This window comes from Typha latifolia, chromosome 1 (assembly GCF_019914945.1).
Source record: "Typha latifolia isolate L0001 chromosome 1, TyphaL0001v2, whole genome shotgun sequence".
NCBI classification, from domain to species: Eukaryota; Viridiplantae; Streptophyta; class Magnoliopsida; order Poales; family Typhaceae; genus Typha; species Typha latifolia.
In genome coordinates, this window is record NC_133086.1 from 20,428,118 (window position 1) to 20,447,498 (window position 19,381).

Consider the following 19,381-nt stretch of genomic DNA (forward strand, 5'->3'; position numbering starts at 1 on the left):
TCTCAATAGATAAATAGACATGCTAAAAATATCGGTTTTTTTTTTTCATAATTACCACTGATATTCTTCTTTTTAAAAAGTGTAGGACATAAAATTATTTTAAAAAATCACTAATCTTTTACCGGGAATACTATGGTATCAAGATAATATTAGATAGCTTTACAATTATTTTAAATAATTCATACAAGGGTAAATATAAATAAATTCAGTTTTTAGAAAAGAACGTTGTGAGAATTATGTATAAATTTCTAGAAATATTTGTCATCACCCAAGTATATAGCTCTCACCAATGGTGAGACTCATGGATTGATATTTAACAGGCCCAACAAGGAGCGGATCCTATCTATTCAGTGAATCCGATCCGATATAAACCTGCTCCAGTAACCTCTTCCTTTTATTTTCTTCCCCGGTTCAAGAATCAAGAGCGGCATCTCACTTTCTTGCTCGGCTTCAGCGGAGAAGACCGCCGATTCGAACCTTCGTTTCCTTTACCTTCGACTGGCACGGAGTAGGGTTCCATCGCCGTCTAATGTCTTGTCTCTTTAATCTTACGCGATTACATGCCGATAAGCTGCGGTGGTGATCGGTTGCTGCCGTTCGCCGCCGATGGGCCGATTTGACTGCCTAAGGTTTGCTCCAAGAGCGATTTATCTGCACTCGAGCAAGGTATATTTGGAATCTCTACCTTTTCTCTTCTTTTACATTGGTCTTTGGAAGAAAAAGATTCAAGAAATTCTTCGTTCTTTCCTCTCTTGCAGCCTCGTGGTCATCCATGGTTATCTCTGTCAGTTGGATTATCATTGGATCGTCTCGGGGCGAGGAAGGAAGGGGTTTCGCCGTTTATCAGAGCTATTTCTCACCTATCTCCACGTAAATTTTTTTATTCATTTAGTCCATGCTGGTAATTCTGATGTCTTTCCTGACCGTAATGACTTCCTCAATTGTGAGAATAACATACTGCTTATGACTATTCTTTATGAATCTGCAAGAAGACATTGTAATTAGCTATTGTTCTATGCTATTTATGGGCCTGTTGTGAGTTCTTGTTCTCACCATATTGTCAGTATTTTATCTCTTCTCAAATGAAACCTACATTCTATTTTGTTGACTTATCCGAAGAAGTTTTAATATTTTTCTTTTATAATGTTGCTAGTTTGAAGGTTTAGCCGTCTAATCAGTAGTTCGTGTTGTTTATATTAAGTACAGAGAGAAGCAAGTACTTTTGAAGTCTCACCAATCCCACATTATTTTCACTACGGGGTTCTAAAAGTGCTTGTGATAGGCTTAGGGCTTAGGGCATAAGGCTATATGCCTAGAATTGGTGGATATAGTTTATTTTGGTAGGAAACCAGCTTAGATCTTGAAAACCTACCAAAACAGGTAAAACATAGGTCTAGGAAAAATAATACTTCTGCTGAAATATGCAGCCTCAATCTTACGGTATCCCACTCACATAAAGAACTCTCTTTTGGCTCATATTTCTTTGCTAGGCTATCAATAATCTTGAAAAAGAAAATCAACTGTAATCTTAGAGACATTACCGAAAAGGAAAAAGGAGAAAGAACTTTAGCTCCGCAAGGTTACCTGTCACCTAGACATCAGCGATGGGCACTGATGCACATAAGGAGATACAGTTTGGGGACAAGTGCTGCATGCCATGCTGGCTATGATCACTTAAGAATGACTTTTATGTATTTCTTATCTCATTAAACCTTTTCTGTTTTTTTTGAAAAACCTTTTGTGGTTGTATACAACTATACATAAATCCTGTTCTTGACCTTGTCTTGTTAAAGAAAACTTGGTCGCCTTTTGAGGGTTTCTTGCAAGGTAATATTTTGACTTTTCACATTTATTGTTTATTATTGATTGTGAGGAATATAAACTATATAGTTCTTTGTGACGTAGTGTTGATTCCATGGTTGCATGTCTTTTAGCTTTAATATGTAACTGTTTGCTATTTTAAGAGTTCCAATTTATGTGTTTCTTCATACTTGTTGCTGGCTTTGATAGTCCATATTAAGTTGGTATTACTTTGATATCCTAAGATAGGACATTAGTTTCCATCCATTTACTTGATCTAGGCCATTATTTCTCATTCATTTGCTTGATCTGCAGTATCTTGTGATTGATCAATGATTCTATTTTTTCTCAGTGCATAAATATTGTCTGAATGCTGCTGAAAGACATTGTAACAGATTTGGATCAAATGAATTTTTGCCAAACCGGCTCTTCCATGCTACAGGTTACTTTTGTTTTTTTATTGCAAAATTTTCCACTATATATTTTTGTAGGTTCAGTTGAACTATGACTGTCATCTCCTCGTTATATGTTGGTTTCAGGTCTGCGTTATGCAATAGAAAAGGACTATTATGAGATTCTTGGTGTCTCTAAAGATGCTACCCGGGATGATGTCAAAAAGGCTTTTCGTTCTGTGAGTAGCTTGTTTGAGAGTTGAGACTAATCTACACAATGCTAAGAATGCAATATTAATTTCTATTGCATTTATGTATTTCGTCTCACATGACTTCTTATTTGGCTCTCCATTTTAGTCTTTAGCACATTGTCCATTACTTAAATTTTCTAAATTATCATATACAGGAACTTTTGCAGATTCAAGTATTTCACTTTTTGAGACTCTTAGTTGCCATTTTAACAAGTAGCCTGAAACAAATCATTGATCTGCACTGTAATTTTGAATCCTGCATCTTAATATGTTCATTCTAGAAGTATGTCAATCTTCATTAGCACAAGATTAGTCTTCTTATGTCTTCTTATATACAGTTCTTTTTATCAGTTTAACCTCTGAGCTTTACATCAGTTCCTGTATTTACCTGTACTATTTGTGCAGCTTGCAAAGAAGTACCACCCAGATACAAATAAAAATAATCCAGCAGCAAAGAGAAAGTTCCAGGAGATAAGAGAAGCATATGAGGCTAGTGCATCTAAACCTTTATGTTTTGTACAATTTTGGTGTCTAAATTAGAATTAATATTTTCTTTATTCTGGTGAAAGTTGTTTACCAGATACTGGGAGATCCTGAGAAGAGAGCAGAATATGACAGGGTAATTGATGCTTATTTGATGGAAGCTGCAACCTTTTGTCTTTATCTAATTGATTTTTTCTTCCCCCGACTGCTCATGTCACCTATCTTTTTCTCTAGTCCAGATCTATGGTTTCTTATGTTAACATTTTATTAATATGCGTATCGCAATCCTCAACTTTTGCAAGCTGTCTTGATGAGTAGATGCAAGTTATTATTCTTGTTGTTGATTTAAAAATTAGCCTAATTTTCTAGGCAACTTATTCACTTCAGATTTTTATGGTGATATAAAGGAAATCTCTAAAGGAGCAGAGGAAGTGAGATATGCTGCAAATGATGCAGGTGGGTTCCACAAAAGCTATCAAGATCCTTTCTCAAGATTCCACAACTCCAATCAAGATCCTTTCTCTAATTCATTTTATAAGATATTCTCTGAGGTGGTTTTTTTTTCTCTTTGCTGTGGAATTATTTGCTCAATTGATGTTCATAAGAAGTCTTAGGATTATTTGTTGATGTTTCAGGTCTTTGAAGATGGTAGAGACATATATGTAGATGATATAGAGGTTTAGCTACTCTTTTTAGACCTTACCATTTATTTGTGGATTCTTCCATGCATCAGTCTTTGAAATATCTAGTCTATTGGTGTACTTTTATAGGTGGAGCTGAATCTTTCTTTTTCTGAGGCAGCTAAAGGTTGCGTAAAGGAAGTGGTTTTCAATGCAAAGGTTCTTTGTGATTCATGCTGTGAGTGTACACTTTATTGTTTGTACTGCTTTGGCTGCAGAATCAAAACAACTAGTCTGGTTGTGCTTTATTAAATATTATCTCACAGGTTTTTTTTTAATTCACATGAAAATATCCTAGGTAGCACGGAATTCTAGTTTTTAAGCTTATCGTTTTATATATATTTTTTCTTTGATATCATTGTGTCAATTGGAAAGGTATCTACTTGAGAAATAGGCTGTAAACGGATAGAACTACTACTCAGTAAATATCTTCAGTAGGCAAAGAAAATTAATATGGAATTTGATTCATGCTGTCCTTTCTGTCTCCATATAACCCAAGATTTAACCGCAGCTAAATGTTATGCATCATCTTGACTATCTGCAAGTATGATACTGCTGATGAGGTGACTGAAATTGCTTACTATCCTGTCCCCTTAGTATGATATTCATGGTAGGATGTAATACTCTTCTTCTGCTAGCAATATATTCTCTTGGATAAGTGGTAAAGATGAGGTGGAATCTATAATCAAGGGGCTTAAGCATTTGAAATTACCTTTTGAGCATTTGGACAAACTAACATGCAGAGAGTGTGCTTTATGGTTAAGAAAGTAAGAGTAAGAATGAATATATTAGCGAATTGTGAACCAGTAAATTGCACTGTGGAGAGCATGAAATCATGAGAATCATCTTTGCATTAGTTGTTGCTGTGATTAGAACGAAGGAATGTAAAACCCAAAGAAAGCTCTTTTGGAGAGTGCTGAAAATGTAGTTATCTCTGTTTATTTTCTTTTCATAGTTTGATCATTTTGTGGCCTATATTTTTCATCAGATGGAAGAGGACACTCAGTCAATGCAAAGCCATCTAGATGCCCTACTTGTAAGGGCATCGGAAGAGTGAGTTTCCTTATTTTCTAGAAGGATTTTTTTGGTTGACCTCCAATGATTGTAAAAACGTATGCTCTTTCAACACGTGCTCAATTTTATTTAATTTTTTTTATTCAGGTCACAGTGTTCCCCTTCACCTCCATCTGTAATTCTTGCAAAGGGTCTGGAAAAATAATTAAGGTTGAAGTCACCACAATTAAAATAGCTTATTCTATTTGGATATGGAAACTTTGTTAGTTTCTTTGTTTAATTGGTTATATTATTCTCTGTTTATCAGAATTAACCTTCTTATACATACAGGATTACTGCCTAGTGTGCAAAGGGTCTGGAGTGGTTGATGATGTGAAGAATGTTGAAGTCTCGATTCCGGCAGGTGAGAATTGAAATTGTGTCATAAACTCTGCTATCTTGCTTCCATTGGAGATGCATTCCATTGTGAAATGTCTCTACAGCATTCCAATATTAGCTCTTTCATTGATAACAGAGCTTTGTTTCTCGCATTTCTGCAAAGTTTCTTTTGCAATGCTTACAGGCCTTATATGCTGCTTCTCCGTTCATCTATCACTCTGGTCAGTCTTTTATATGCTGCTTCTCCAATGGAAGCAAACCTTCTTAAGCCTTTGTTGCCTTTGTTGATATTCACTTTTGGTCTACTTTCTTTTCCACTGGTGGTCTCGTGATTACAATTTTTTATCACATAATGTGATGGCCTACAGGCCCTACACATCCTAAAGATGTCTTGCGTTCTTGATTTAGTACGATCTTTCACTACTAGCTCTTATAGTAGGAAGTGAGGGCCTTAAAGAACTATGACAGTCCATATCCTATAGTTCTTTAGCATGGCTTTGGAGCCTCATGTCTTGTTAATATTTATAGCCTTATATTCTTGCTGGTCTCTATCCATAATATATGTTTGCAATACTGAGCTTTCCTATAAATGATCAATAAGAACAGATTCTTCTCTGTTTGAGGTTATGCTATACCTAAGCCCATTTACTTGGGAGAAGACTAAGATAAATGACTGCTGAAAGATTTAAGGTTCATTCCGTTATAGCGATTAAGATTTTCATTCACATCATCTGCTTATTTCAGTTGATGTATTTTCTGTATTACCTACTCTATTTCTTCCGCTGTGATTCTTTTTGGATATGTTTCTCAATATTCATTTTGCTTAACATAGGAGTTGATTCTGGGGATACCATTCGTGTGCAGAAGGGTGGAAACCAAGGGGGCCATGCTGTTCCTCCTGGAAATTTATACATTAAGCTGCAGGTGGCAACTTTTCCATGTTCAATCACATGTTGATAATTTGAAATCTGGCCTTGTTACCTAGTCAAGTTACCTTGATAGTCTAATTACCCTTGTACTCTATCATCTTAGTCCATTTTTTGGGACCTGTCACGCATGTTGATTACAAAGTTTTCTGAAGTATCTTGTTTGCTTTTCTTGTCACCTTCATTACAATTTTAGGAAACTTCATCAATATCATTGTATATCTTGGAGTCAAAATTGGAAGCAATGAACTCCTTATTTCTTATGCTAATATTAAGTATTAACATATTCAGTTCATCAAAGATCTAAATATATATCATTATATTGTCATAATATTATAGATATCTCTAAATAGATTTTTGATACAGAAACCAAACTTAATGCAATAGGAAGGTTAAAGTTTGAATCTTTGAATGAAGACTAATTTCCCTTTGTTTAATATGGGAACTCTCGGAACTGATGCATCATGCTGGTGGCTAGATTTTGTGAGGATAAGACGCTTCTCTGCATAGATTTCTTTTTTTATAGAATTTATCCCCAGAGAGAAGAGTTTTTCAACTGGTTTAAGATCATTCTTGTATTTCTAATACACATCCTTCAGTTCAACATGTAAGAAGATATCTTTTTTCAAGTAGACAAGAACTGTCAAATTCTGGGTAGTTATGGGGTAGTAGTGGGGAAGACATGATTGCCCTGGAATAGTATTGGACAGTTGCCATAGGGACAAATTAAGATGTGTAAAAACTCATTTGTTAGAACTTAATAATTTACTGTTGATTTCTCACCATTGTAGATAATCTTGGTTTAGAAGGCCAACATGTTGCCCACTTGGCCTTCTTATGTAAATGTTTCTTGTTGAATGTTTTCTTGGTTACTTGGCCTTCTTATGTAAATTGTTTCTTATTGAATGTTTTCTTTGACATTATTTGATTATTCAGCTTGTGATGTTCTCCTTTTGTCCTACAATTTTGGACATTGTAGGTTGCCAAGGATCCCGTTTTCCTTCGAGAGGGCTCTGACGTTTACGTGGATACCCGTATAAGCTTTACACAGGCAATATCACATTATCTAATATTTTAGACAAATATTTGTCTTGTTCCACTGTATTATTTCTAAAATTGCATATCTAGCTCCTCTCATGAACTGAGATTGTTTAAATACCAAATCTGGTGAATCTTTTTTGATTCACATACTGACTAGGAGGTCTCTATGGTAATTTTGTTTATGTTGAACTTTTCAAATTTAGTCTCATTGTACGTTCTGTGCCTCAGCCCTGTTGATTACATTGTGGGCTCCAGTCTCTTATTAATCATGGAAACATATATTCAAGGAGGAGAGATTAATGGAAAACTTTGAAAGGAGAAACCGAGTTGCTAGGACAACAAGCATGAGCCCTTGACACAGGAAAATTTAGATTAGAATCTTTATTTCCTGACTACTGACTAAGTTCTAGAGTTAAATCAGACCAGGTTGAATGTAACTGTGAGATCATGCAGGTAGGACAGGGCTTGAGATAGTCTAACAAATGTACCTCTAAGTAATCTAGGGACTTTGAGCTGCCTTCTGTTTCCATTGATTTCACATTCAGACATATTTAGGGTTTAGATAGTAAAATTAATTCAGATCTTTATATCAAACTTACATGAGATGTTGTGTCAAAACTTTTGTTTGTCAGAGTAGATTATACTGGCATACTTCCAATTTTTGCACAAATAGTTATTATTTATTTTCTTCACAGCTTCAACTTTTTCACAAATAGTTATTATTTAATTTTGACACCATGAGAAACCTTCATTACCAGTCATATTCTACTTGCCTGTTATTCTTCAAATTTAAATTTCTTCTGGTGAATTCCATAGGCTATTCTTGGTGGTACCATTGAAGTCCCAACTTTAAATGGGAAAACTCAAGTGAAGGTATCAAAATAGACTTGCCATCATACTTAAATATCTTCTTGATCCAGTATCTCCTTTTTCATGCATTGTGATTTAGCGTTATTTGTCTATCTAGTGTTAATGTTGAAGATTATTTGTTTTCTCTGTAATTTATATGAATTTACACTCGTCAAGCTTCTCTTTTTATGAGCTGGCAAGCGATTGATGTGCCTTTGGATAATTTTGAGTAACAATTTTATTCATTGCCTTCTTTTTTCTGTTTGTTACAGATACCAAAAGGAGTCCAGCCAGGGCAACTCTTGGTTCTAAGGGGTAGAGGTATAAACACATGAATATGAATTGGTTTGTCTATTTTACTTTTAAGAAATGTGCATGGATCAAGGAAGATTGTATAACTGTCAGGATTACCAAAGCATGTTGGACTAGCAGATCATGGGGATCAATATTTGCGGTTCCGTGTCCATTTTCCTTCGTAAGCTTTTTCTACCTTTACTGAGAAGCTACTTTTTCACCGTTAAGTTTGTTAAAGTCTACTAGCAGAGCTGCAATTGCATCACAACACAGTTTATTTTAGACTTGCATACTGCATGGTCTTAGTTTACAAAAGTAGTCCTAGTTCATTTTCTATGTTGTAGTTAAATCATTTATGATGCTCTTGTGTTTGATTTGTGGAAGTTCAATCCAAATTTCTAAATGCTATGATGATATATTTTAAGAGTGTTGGGCATGCTGCAAGGTGAAGCTATTTCCTCGAAGCGAGGTTGTTAATGTGCAGAGAAGTGTACGTTCTTCCTAACAAAATAGGCCATGAAGTACATTTGCTAGTTGTACTTTCTGCAGTGAACAAAGATTATATTTTGATTTTTGAGTGTTACTCCTTTTTTATATTCAACCATTAGATTTTTGTCCCTGTAAAGTTAGTTTTGATTGTTGGACTCTGATCCTTGGATCATCTTTATATCTGCATATTGCCTTTTTTTCCTCTTGGTTTAGTGATAAGCATTGATATGCTCTTCATATTCTTTAGGTCAGTTACTGAACGCCAGCGAACATTGTTGGAAGAATTTGCTGTGGAAGAATCAATGCAAGAAAGTAACAGATCCTCTGAAGAGAACTGGTAGGTTGATTGATAATTTACATCTAAAATATGTAGTCTTCAAGAAGATATTGCTGATTTTACTTTCTTTAACTTGATTAATAGTTACTGTGCTGGATTCTGCTCCTGAGAAGAGGATATTGTCCTCTTTTGTGTGTTTTTTTTTGGGATTCTTTTTTTCTCCCTCTTTTTGGGTGGATGACAGGGTTAGGGTGTTGATTTGATGGGTTGGGGTTCAGGCCAGCTTGTGAGGCCCACATTGGTGGATGGCTGGGTTTAGATTGGACTACATGTCCAGTTCTTCTGAAATGGAGAGGACTCCCTCTTCTGACTCATTTCTGCCAAGTAAAATCCACATAATTTTGTAGTAATTTATTGCTTATGAAATTCTGTTTTGTTTACAGCTGGATTATTTTAGTTGAGGGTATCAACGACTGGTTCATGGTGTTTACTTTGTAAGCTGTTTATGTTATTTGGTGCTTTAGGTTACAATTGTTTATACTTGTATAGGTATGAACTTTTTGTAGCTAATGAGGCAATACTGTAGAAGCATGGAATGCAGTTTCGACTGATCCTGATTCGGATCGATCGAAACGAATCGGGATTGGCCATAGTCAAAACTAGTCAACAGACTGGTTTCAGCCGGATATCCGATCCATATCGGGTCGGGATCACGGCTGATCCCACCCTATACAGGTGAGGGTGGTTGGATACGGGTCAGATCTGACTCGTATTCAGTCTTTTTTGTCTTTGCTCTCTCTCTCTCTCTCTCTCTCTCTCTCTCTCTCTCCTACCTAATCCACCGAAGATCAAGCAGATCTCCAATGACCTCGACGTCCGGCGACGTGCTCCGACTATCTTGACCTCCTACAACCTCAGGTGAGTTTTTATTTTATTTTTTGTTTTCTTTTTATTTCTTGTATCTCTTTCTTCCGACGACTTCCGACGACTTCCGACGAACCTCCTCCATACTCTCTTCCTCCCTCTGTTGCTCTGAGTCTGTCACTGTTACTGCAGCAGATTTTTTTTTCTGCTACAGTAACATTGACAAGGAGGAAGAGATAGAGGAAAAAAGAGAGAAAAGGAAGGAGAGAGAGAGGGAGGTGGGCTGCGGCAGTGAGGCAGAGGGAGGAAGAGGGAGAAAAAGAGAGGGGAAGAGGAAGGAGAGAAGAAATGGAGGAAAAAAAGGGTTGTGGGCTGCTGCAGTAAGGAGAGGGAAGAAGAGAGAGGGGAAGTGAAGTGAGAGAAATAAGAAAAAAAATTAAAATCATAAAAAAAAATTGCCTTGTGGCAGTAAGAGAAGGGGAGAGGGGAGGAGGAAGGGAGGATTTTATTTTTTACGAAAGTCAATTCAGTATTCATCAAAGTTTTGATTTTTAAGTAAGTTAATATATGTTTTAATTTTTTAAGGCTTCACATGTCAGCATTTTTTATTTTTTTAATCATTTTTTCTAAATTTTTCTGTATTTTTAAATAACATTTAGAAATTTATATAATTATAAAATATTCTGATCGGTTATAAGCGGTCGATGCGGCCGATTCCGATCCCGGTATCGAGTTTCGAAATTTTGTATAGATATGACAGATGTCTAGTATGATAGCCCTGCACCAGTGGTTATGTGTATTTGCATTTTTAAAACCTTTTCACAACCACTGATGTGTTTCAAACTTGATAAGTCACATTGTAGATTCTACCAAATTATTCATTTAGCTCGATAGAATTGATCTTTGTAATGATAACAGTTGAAGTAATCAAGTGCAAAACTAACTGCATTTTAGCTTAATATGCAGGGGATAAATAATAAATGATTAATTGCTTATGAGCATCAGTTTTGATGAATATCTCATTGCTCAATTGTTCCATAAGAAAGTGGTTAATGCTTTGCATCTCCAGTGGACTGCCAGCCTTAACATGTGCTTGATGGTAGATGCCAATATCTGTATCAATATGTTTTGGAACTGTATGCATCGAATATTGAAGAAAGTTGTAGAAGTGCTGTAATATACTGTACGTTGAATTCCTAGGGGTGCATCCTACTACAGCATAATTGATGGTCTTTGCATACATAAAAGTACTAATACTATGTTTTAGTAATTGCAACATCCATAGCTCATGAAAACTTGGCTTGTTGAACCAGATAATCGCTCTTGTTTTTTTCCCCCCTCATTCTTTGGATTGTACATCATAAAAGTACTTTTGTTGCTGGTAATGTGTCTATTGCTTCTCATTAACTACGTAAGATATTGCAACTAGGTTCGCTGTATAAACCTGTATTTTGTACACATCGTTGGTAATCACAATTGTTGTTCTCTTCAAATATCGTTCTGATATCTGACTAAGTTTTATGTTGGAACTATTTAATCCATTAATCTTATATTTCACCATTTCAATTACCTTTTAAGAATGAAATGCTTCGAGTACGGTGGTCATGTTATACAACACACAAATAGTATTAGATATAGTGTCATTAAGTGAATAGTTGATTCTATGGTTCAGTTATAATTCAAACTGTTGATAGCATTCTGTAGTTCATGTCGATGATATGATATGTTCTATCTCAATGTAATGAAGATTTTGGAAATGCGTAACAGGCTTTACCAGCAGCTATGTACTGGTTGAACTTACAGGTGGCAGCAAATCATCTACCGCCTAACTGGTCCTAAGTTCATGGTTGGCATTGCATTCCTTCTATTTATTCATTTGCTACTGAGCAGAAGTGTGAGCTAATGCTGCCGCAAGGGTGACTGACGAGCACGAGGTGCCTAACGAGGATAGCCATAACCGTGCAGGCAACACTCCATCCAAGTGGCACAAGAGGCTGTTCCATCACTGAACTTCCAGGGTACTATAGATCATTTCCTCTCTGGGTATGGAACAAAATAGTCAGTACGATATTATTTTGATGCAGAAAATAGCTCCTTTGCAGTGGGGGGAGCCATGCTCGTCTGCTTCACTGCCCCTCGAAATTCTTTGATTTGCATGAGTGACAAATGAATATATGCATTGCCCACAAGCTTTACAATGTATAACACATTAGGCATATGGGGAAAATGTATAGGCTTTTCTCATCATCTTTTTTTTAGCATTTCTCCATATGTGAATGTCAAGATCCGGTTAAAGGTTGCCAGCATGTCATCCTTAGCACTTAATTTTTCCTGTGCTCGATAAGGTTTTTGTTCCCTCCTGTAAAAAAGTCGCCAATTTTTTTAGATTATTATTTCTCATTTTTATTTTTGATCCGTGGAATCATCTATTATTTTCTTGGAATAATGTTCCTCATCACAGCATTGCAACAGGTGCTGAAATATTACATTTTACGTGTCCATACGTATCATGCAATTATTAGATGTTATTTATGGACTGCTGCATCAGAAGTGGACAATCGGGATCGTCATAATGATTTCCGATGTATAATTAGATATTGCAGAATAAAATTTTATACATGATTATGTTGCTGCTTTTGCTTTTGTATTTGTTATAGATCTAATTATTTTGTAGATCATATACAAAACTCTTTGTTTGTTTTCTCTGAAAAAAAAAATGAAAGAGTTTGTTTTGAACCAGTGGAAAGCCAGTGATGTGCTTGAAATATTTTTACGTGCTTCTATAAAAAAAATTTAATCGTTTTCTCCTAGGTTGAACGGGTAAAGCTGCCAAACAATGAGCTAATACTCCGATGGGGTAGCTTGTGCTTGTCAAAGAAACAAAGGGAAACCGCTCTAGCCATCTAAGCCGTTGGTAGACCAATGCACAACATACATCCGGCATCCGTCTCTTGAACGTCTGATTTTCGCAGTAGATAAGTATGAAGCCGTACACAGACAGATGAACTTGCATGATTGCCGACTACTTTGGCGATTTCATGCAGTCGTTTGCACTTATCTTTGACGACGGAGGCTGACGCGCGTGCATGGATCGATGAGGCATCATGTGATTGAAGTCAAAGTTTACAAGTGATACTACTTTACGTTTGCTCAGCATTTATTCACCTCGAAGCAAGCAAATGAAACTGTGTCCTATGCATCGGTTTCAGTCTTCTTGGACTTGGACTTGAATTCCCCGTAAAAGTATGAAGCAAAGCCCCAGAGTGACAGACCGAGTGCTACGCCTTTGCTGCCATTGAAGGGCTCGTCGAAGAAGACGACAGCAAGGACCTCGGTCACCGGGATGAGGACGGCCAAGATGACTCCGGCGAGTAGAGCCGAGCCGTAGAAAATGGCACCTACTGTCCCCAAGAAGAAGCATTGGAACAAGACAGCAGAAGCAAGCAACACCATGTAGTAGCCAAATTGGCCAAGTCCGAACTCCGCGGCTTCTCTTGGGATGGCCTGCAAGATCAAGGTGGTTATGGACGCGTCATTTGAAATCCATTAGGATTTAGGCTCCTCTGATTCTGAAAGCGATAGATTGGGCTGTATCTGTTTTGATTTAACTTTCTTTTATGGATATCAAATTAACAAAGAGGATTTAGATAACCCTTGATTTGGATGATGTTGATGTCGAGGACTTTCAGTCAGCATGCTTTGCGGACTTAGTGCTAGATGATCTCATCTACGAGTAGGATATGTTAAAAGTTTTGGAGGACTAGGAAGAGTAATCCTTGGCTCTACGTTGGACAAACAAGTACACGCTTGAGTCAAGATTGCTTTTAATATTAGAAAAGAGCAATCGTAGGAGAAGCAACGTATAGGAACGATAATGGTCCCCACTCCCCACCGAGGTGGATAAGGCTCATCGTCCCACGAGATGGCAAGAACACAAATTAGTATTCTAATGATTGATTGATCTAAATTATATATATATATATATTTGATAAGAAAAGGGGAAGAGAGGAAATCTCAAGTATATCCTTAAATAAAAGAATCGTTAGAAATTAACCTCTGTGCCAAATTCCTGATTGAAAATAGCGGGTATGGAAGATGAGCTGTAAAAGAATTAGAATAAGATGATAAGAGTGTACTCACTAGGAAATCCTTGTTTACAAGCATCCCAACAGTGCTAAAAGCGGTGCCAAAGAACCCCATGACCAACTGCATCTCCATCACCAACGTATAAGTGACCTCTTGCTTGACCCTGGCATAGCTCTTCTGGCTCAACTCCACCAACGGCAACACCAACCCATACAAAGCCGCCGCCCCAAGCGTCATCCAAAACCCTACGTAATACTTTCCCTTGGACTCTCCGTCGGGCCTATCTCCGCTTGAGTTTATACCCAAAATCGCTGCCCCGACGATCAGCAGCACCACCGCGTTCACCGAGGCGGCGGTGAACCGTTGCTTCACTAACAGGAGAGAAAACAAAGCCGTGAACGCGAGCTGGCTCGAGATGAGGATCGAAGAAGTCGAGACGGGGAGGTAGGAGATGCCATAGGCGTAGAAGAAGTCGTCGAGACCGGTGAGGAGGCCGATGACTACGCAAGAAAGGAAAAGAGAAGGCGTCATGTGGTATAGATTGGTGGTTATCTCTTGGCAGCTGCGGCGGTGAGCGTAGGAGATGGTGAGTGGGACGAGGATGAGTGGCCATCCACCTGCTTGTAGCCAGCTCGAAAGCCATATGCGTTTGCCGCCTTTGATGAAGTAGAGGCGGAGGATTAGAGGACTTCCGGCGGTGCCGATAACCATGATGATGAAGTTTAGTACTAGGAGGGATCTTCTTCCTAGGAGTTTGGACCTTTTGACCTCATTGTTGGGTTGTGGAAGTTGTTGGGATTCTACTTCCATGGATTTTTAGTGTGAATTGCGTTAGCTTTCCAGAAAGGAAGGAGATGATGGTGGTCTTGAGCAACCTTCACTTAAATAGAGGATTAGTACTGCTCAATGAGCCTGACGCATGGTGTGTCTGTTGCTAGTCTTTTCCAAGATTAATTATATATTTGCTAGTTTGATTTTCTGATGCAACTAGTACGCAGATATTTTTCTTTGATTGGAAACTAGTTTAATGATTGACGAGACTTTTATAGCTAGAAATCCGTTCTTTTGGGTTGATCCCAAGACCGAGTCTCTCAATGCAATCTACCGCTCTTTTAACTCGCAATTAGCTAAATTGTGCTCGGCAAGCACCGAGGAAGGGGGGAGTATAAGAAAAGAAGGGGCAAAAAAAAAAAAAAAAAAAAAAATTTGTTCCAACTCATTGTAAAGGAGTGCTGGAATAGAAATTATCTTCGAGTAATTGAATTCTAGACGTAAACAAAATGGACTAAGATCTCAGTATGGCAATACCAAGGATTGTGATATAAATTGATCCCTTATTTGCTAAAGATAAATTAATATATCTATTTAAGATGCACTAAAGATTAGTAGTCCCATGCGTCGTAAGTGCCTACATAAGGCCAAATGTTACGAGACAGAAGCTGAAAGACTTTGAGAAAATAAATGATATTAAAGAAGAATGAACAGTTGGATAACTGAAAAGTGGAGACGAATATACCTCTCGTAACTGTTAGGCAAAGATAAATTTATTTATTTTTTAATAAATTTGTTGTTCCTTTGTTGCTATTAGAAATTATAAAGTCAGTACGTTAGAATACAAAATCATCACAGTACAACTCATAAAATTAAATATTGATTTAATCAAAAGTTAATTATAATAGTAAGTACTAAAATTTTAAAATTATTTAAAGTAATAGCACCATCTTCTATTTATAAAAAATAAAAAAAATACAAACTAAAATATGTTAGCAGTTAAATAATTAAGCATTAGTTATAGTAGTTAAAAGATTAAAATATACTAATTAAATAACTAACGATTAGTTATAATAATAAAAAGTTGTCTTATGGATATCCACTCACAAAATTATTTATTTATTTTACAATAACACTATAAAAATATTAATATTTCTTACCTGAACTGAACAACTTGCTGATCGAAAATTCCGAACTGGGGCTGGGTGAACTCCAGATCGGTACACTAATTTTTGCATTCATAACAACCGAATTAAAGACAAACAAAAGTACTCTTGTCTTGAGTCAAACAGTAGTAATCTGAGCTCGTAGCGTTGCTTCCATCTCCTTCTTCTCTTTCTCTAACTTCTTCTCCTTGTTCTCCTTATATTCGCCATAAGAGTAGGAAGCCAGACCCCAGAGTGACAGCACAAGAGCTACTCCCTTTTCACTAGTAAACTTCTCTCCGAAGAAGATGACGGCCAAGATTTCGACGACGGGGATGAACACTGAAATGATGATTCCGGCGAGCAATGTATTGACGCAGAAGATGACACCAACCGTGCCCAAGAAGAATAATTGCCAAAAGATTGCAGCCCAAACGAGCACCGCGTAGTACTGGGCCTCACCGTGTTTGTTATTCGCTGCCTCACCTTGGATGGCCTACCAATTGAAAATGTCCAATATGTGCACAATTGCATTTTAGACACTAATATAATTACATGAACTGAGAGGCCTCAAAGAAAAAAGATATATGAGAGAACGTGTGCCAGTAATATCTAAAGAAGTTCTAATAGTTATTAGTACATGGGATTGGCATAATAATCTTGGCCGGCCAACCCACTTGTTTGATGCCTATCCCTTTCAATAGGGAGTACGACCGTCTTGAGAAGAAAAGACAAGGCATAGCAAGTAAGTGCTGCAAAAGTTAGAATCTGATGCAGCAGATTAGCGTCCAAGAAAAAATAGATAATTTTTATTTGATCATTCTAGCATAAATATTAAAGGAAGTTTTTTTTTTTTCTTAATACCGGATAAAAAAATCATTTTTTTTGGAAGAAACATAAAAGTTGGAAGGTTCAGAAAGATTTCATATTTTTATTAAAAAAATAGATTAAACTATATAGACTCTCTCTCCCTTTTGACGATATGCCTACAAGACTATAGCTAAACTACTTTAAAAAACTCAAAACACCAATTCAGAAGATGTACTTTTCGTTTATGAAAGTTCAACTCAAATTCACAAAACCCTACTTAATTTGTCCTAGATATACATGAATAAATGGAATCAATTACTTTAAATCACCTCTTGCTTAGAGTATCGGATCCCGTTCAATTTCAAACTCCCTTTACCTTGTTCCACAAGGTTGCCTAATCATGCTATATTACTTAGCGTTCAGATACCATGCATTTATAGTAGAAGCTTTAGTGGGTTCTTTATCTAGTCAGGGAGCTCTTACACGTACTTTAAAGGCTAAATGAGTCCATGGAGGTTGCGATCATTGATAACTAGTATTAAATGTGCAAGCTCCAATACGAATTCCTAATTCCGGATCCCTTTTAAACCACGGAATGGAGGAAACTATTCCGCGACTAAAAATATTCATAATAAATTAACCTATGAAAAAAATTAATTTAATCTGAACAATAAGCATGAGGTTGGAATTCGATCTCTCACTGGACGTAGTCGAATTTCTGTGAAGATATTTTACGAGGATAGATTGAGACTAATGATCTCACTTTTGGGTCTATAGCTACTTAGACGTACTCATAAATTATTAAAGAAATAACCTGGAAGTCTTTATTGACGAGCATCCCCACGACACAAAAGACGGTGGCGAAGAACCCCATGACGAGCTGCATCTCCATGACCAACGTGTACGTGATCGCCTGCTTTGCCTTCCTGTAGGTCAACTCCACCAATGGCAGCACCAGCCCGTACAAAGCCGCTGCCCCGAGGGTCAAGAAGAACCCCCTGTAGTACTCCCCCCTGGTGACCCCCTCCGGCCGATCTGACCCAGCATGGAGGCCGAGGACGATGGCACCGACGACGAGCAAGGCGACGGCATTGACAGAGAAGGGGGTGAAGCGCTGGCGGACGAGGAGAAAGGCGAATAAGGCGGTGAAGGCGAGCTGCGAGGAGATGAGGATGGCGGAGGTGGAGACAGGGAGAAAGGCGAGGCCGTAGGCGTAGATGAAGTCGTCGAGGCCGGTGAGGAGGCCGATGAGCGCGCAGGCGACGAAGAGGCGAGGGGTGAGGGAGATGAGGTTGGGTTTCTCGGTCTGGTTCGGGTTTTGGGTTTGAGTTCGGAGGCGGTGGAGATAGGAGAGTAGGAGGGGGAGGAGGAGGATGGGGAAGCCGGCGGTCTCGAGGAAGCCGGAGAGCCAGATGCGGTGGCCGCCTTGGAGGAAGTAGAGGCGGAGGAGGAGGGGACCGCCGGTGTTGCCGAGGGTCATCAGGAGGCAGTTGAGGACGACGAGGGTGCGCTTTAGGGCTGGACCCATGTGGCCTTGGTTATGGTGATAGTTTTCTTGGCCTTCTACTTCCATGGCGGTCTTAGATATGGAGAGAGAGAGAGAGAGAGAGAGAGAGAGAGAGAGAGAGAGAGAGAAGTCGGACTTAGATTGAAACACCGGCGAAGGTAGGGTGGCCAATGAAGAAGTTGTGGTAGTCATTGTTTCACTTAGTTGAGTTGACTCCGTCTTATTGAGGATAATTAATTGGGCGAATAAGGTTAAACAAGAATATTATACGCTGCCTAAGGTACTAATGTGTAGGATTTTCTAAGTGGCAGGGATTAAAATGCAAGTATAGCTTAACTTTGGTCGACTATTTTGAGTTTGGCAAACATTTTTTTAAACACAATTTTAGTACCTTTTTAACGTATAAATAGTATTCTAATTTTTTTTATGTATATATATATACATAAATTAAAAACCATAGACTCTAGAATGAATACATAAAAAAAACTAATATTTTTTAATAATTACATTAAACAATTGAGTCAACTGCAAGAAAATTTAGCATATATACATGCGCGATATTGAACTTGTTAATAGGAGAGTTAATTTTTATTACCAAAAAGGTATTCATGAAAAAAAAATCGTTATTAAATAAAGGGGGCATGCAATTCTTCCAAACTGACTGGGGTGGTAGAGGTGTGTGGGTGGGGAACACTTGAACTTCTTAGCACACTACTTGTTACGTATAATTAGGGTTAGTAAATAAAAAACTACTCATTTCACTCTCGTGCTAAAAGAAAATTAGAAAGTTAAAACGTGAATGGGCGTAAAGTTCGTAGTCAAGACATTCTACACACTCTTTGTTAAAAAATTAAGATAAAAGTTGAAAAAATGGAAATATTAAAATATGAACTCATTAGAAAATTTTACGTAACTTTTAACTTTATACAAGATATCGCCAATTATTAGGAAACAGGCGTAAGTGGCCAAATAGCCTACCTGAGCCCACTAATAGAAAAGAAAATTATGGGAATTAATTATTTCCCAAATGGGTTATGTATTAATTCCTCTTGTCACGATAATGGGAAACAGTTAATAATACACCATTAACAGTGGGCAGTATCTCTAATCATACATAAGTACTTATGAAAATATCTGTAATAATCTAATTAACATACTTTAGATATAAATACTATGAATCAAAATATTATTTAATGATTTAACGACTTAACTGAATAGTTTAACTTAACAATGTGATTGATTTAAAATATGAGTGCAAATGAATCAGAGCAGCTCAACTCATAACTCATAAATTCGAGTTGAGTCGTTAAGCTTTTTTGGTAAT

At 37.3% G+C, this 19,381-nt stretch overlaps 3 protein-coding genes across 9 annotated transcripts; 1 reads left to right on the forward strand and 2 right to left on the reverse strand.

Moving 5' to 3' along the window:
* Nucleotides 1-413: 413 nt before the first annotated feature.
* Nucleotides 414-13,389, forward strand: LOC140794318 (chaperone protein dnaJ 1, mitochondrial). 7 transcript variants are annotated; one of them, XR_012110119.1, is made up of 21 exons: nt 414-666; nt 759-870; nt 2,153-2,242; nt 2,340-2,431; nt 2,849-2,932; nt 3,024-3,062; nt 3,334-3,477; nt 3,562-3,603; nt 3,697-3,784; nt 4,595-4,659; nt 4,768-4,830; nt 4,951-5,023; nt 5,831-5,922; nt 6,904-6,975; nt 7,782-7,838; nt 8,087-8,135; nt 8,220-8,289; nt 8,845-8,934; nt 11,506-11,584; nt 11,704-11,756; nt 12,550-13,389. XR_012110119.1 is itself a non-coding variant. In XM_073146323.1 (21 exons), exons 1-21 carry the CDS (start codon nt 607-609, stop codon nt 12,560-12,562), a joined length of 1,491 nt encoding a protein of 496 aa, XP_073002424.1. In that variant the 5' UTR covers nt 414-606; the 3' UTR covers nt 12,563-13,389. The 7 variants fall into 7 exon arrangements, 4 of the variants coding, with proteins under 4 accessions (XP_073002424.1, XP_073002415.1, XP_073002432.1 ...); XM_073146323.1 differs by having other exon boundaries at nt 11,542-11,584; XM_073146314.1 differs by lacking the exon at nt 12,550-13,389 and adding an exon at nt 11,841-12,063 and having other exon boundaries at nt 11,542-11,584.
* Nucleotides 12,495-14,680, reverse strand: LOC140794344 (purine permease 3-like). The gene is made up of 2 exons (XM_073146361.1): nt 13,879-14,680; nt 12,495-13,242 (listed from the first exon to the last, which is right to left on the reverse strand). The coding sequence occupies exons 1-2, from the start codon at nt 14,632-14,634 to the stop codon at nt 12,931-12,933; spliced, it is 1,068 nt and encodes a 355-aa protein (XP_073002462.1). The 5' UTR covers nt 14,635-14,680; the 3' UTR covers nt 12,495-12,930.
* Nucleotides 14,681-15,663: 983 nt separating this feature from the next.
* LOC140782406 (purine permease 3-like) lies at nt 15,664-18,242 on the reverse strand. The gene is made up of 2 exons (XM_073128945.1): nt 17,365-18,242; nt 15,664-16,236 (listed from the first exon to the last, which is right to left on the reverse strand). The coding sequence occupies exons 1-2, from the start codon at nt 18,121-18,123 to the stop codon at nt 15,880-15,882; spliced, it is 1,116 nt and encodes a 371-aa protein (XP_072985046.1). The 5' UTR covers nt 18,124-18,242; the 3' UTR covers nt 15,664-15,879.
* Between the last annotated feature and the right edge of the window lie 1,139 nt (nt 18,243-19,381).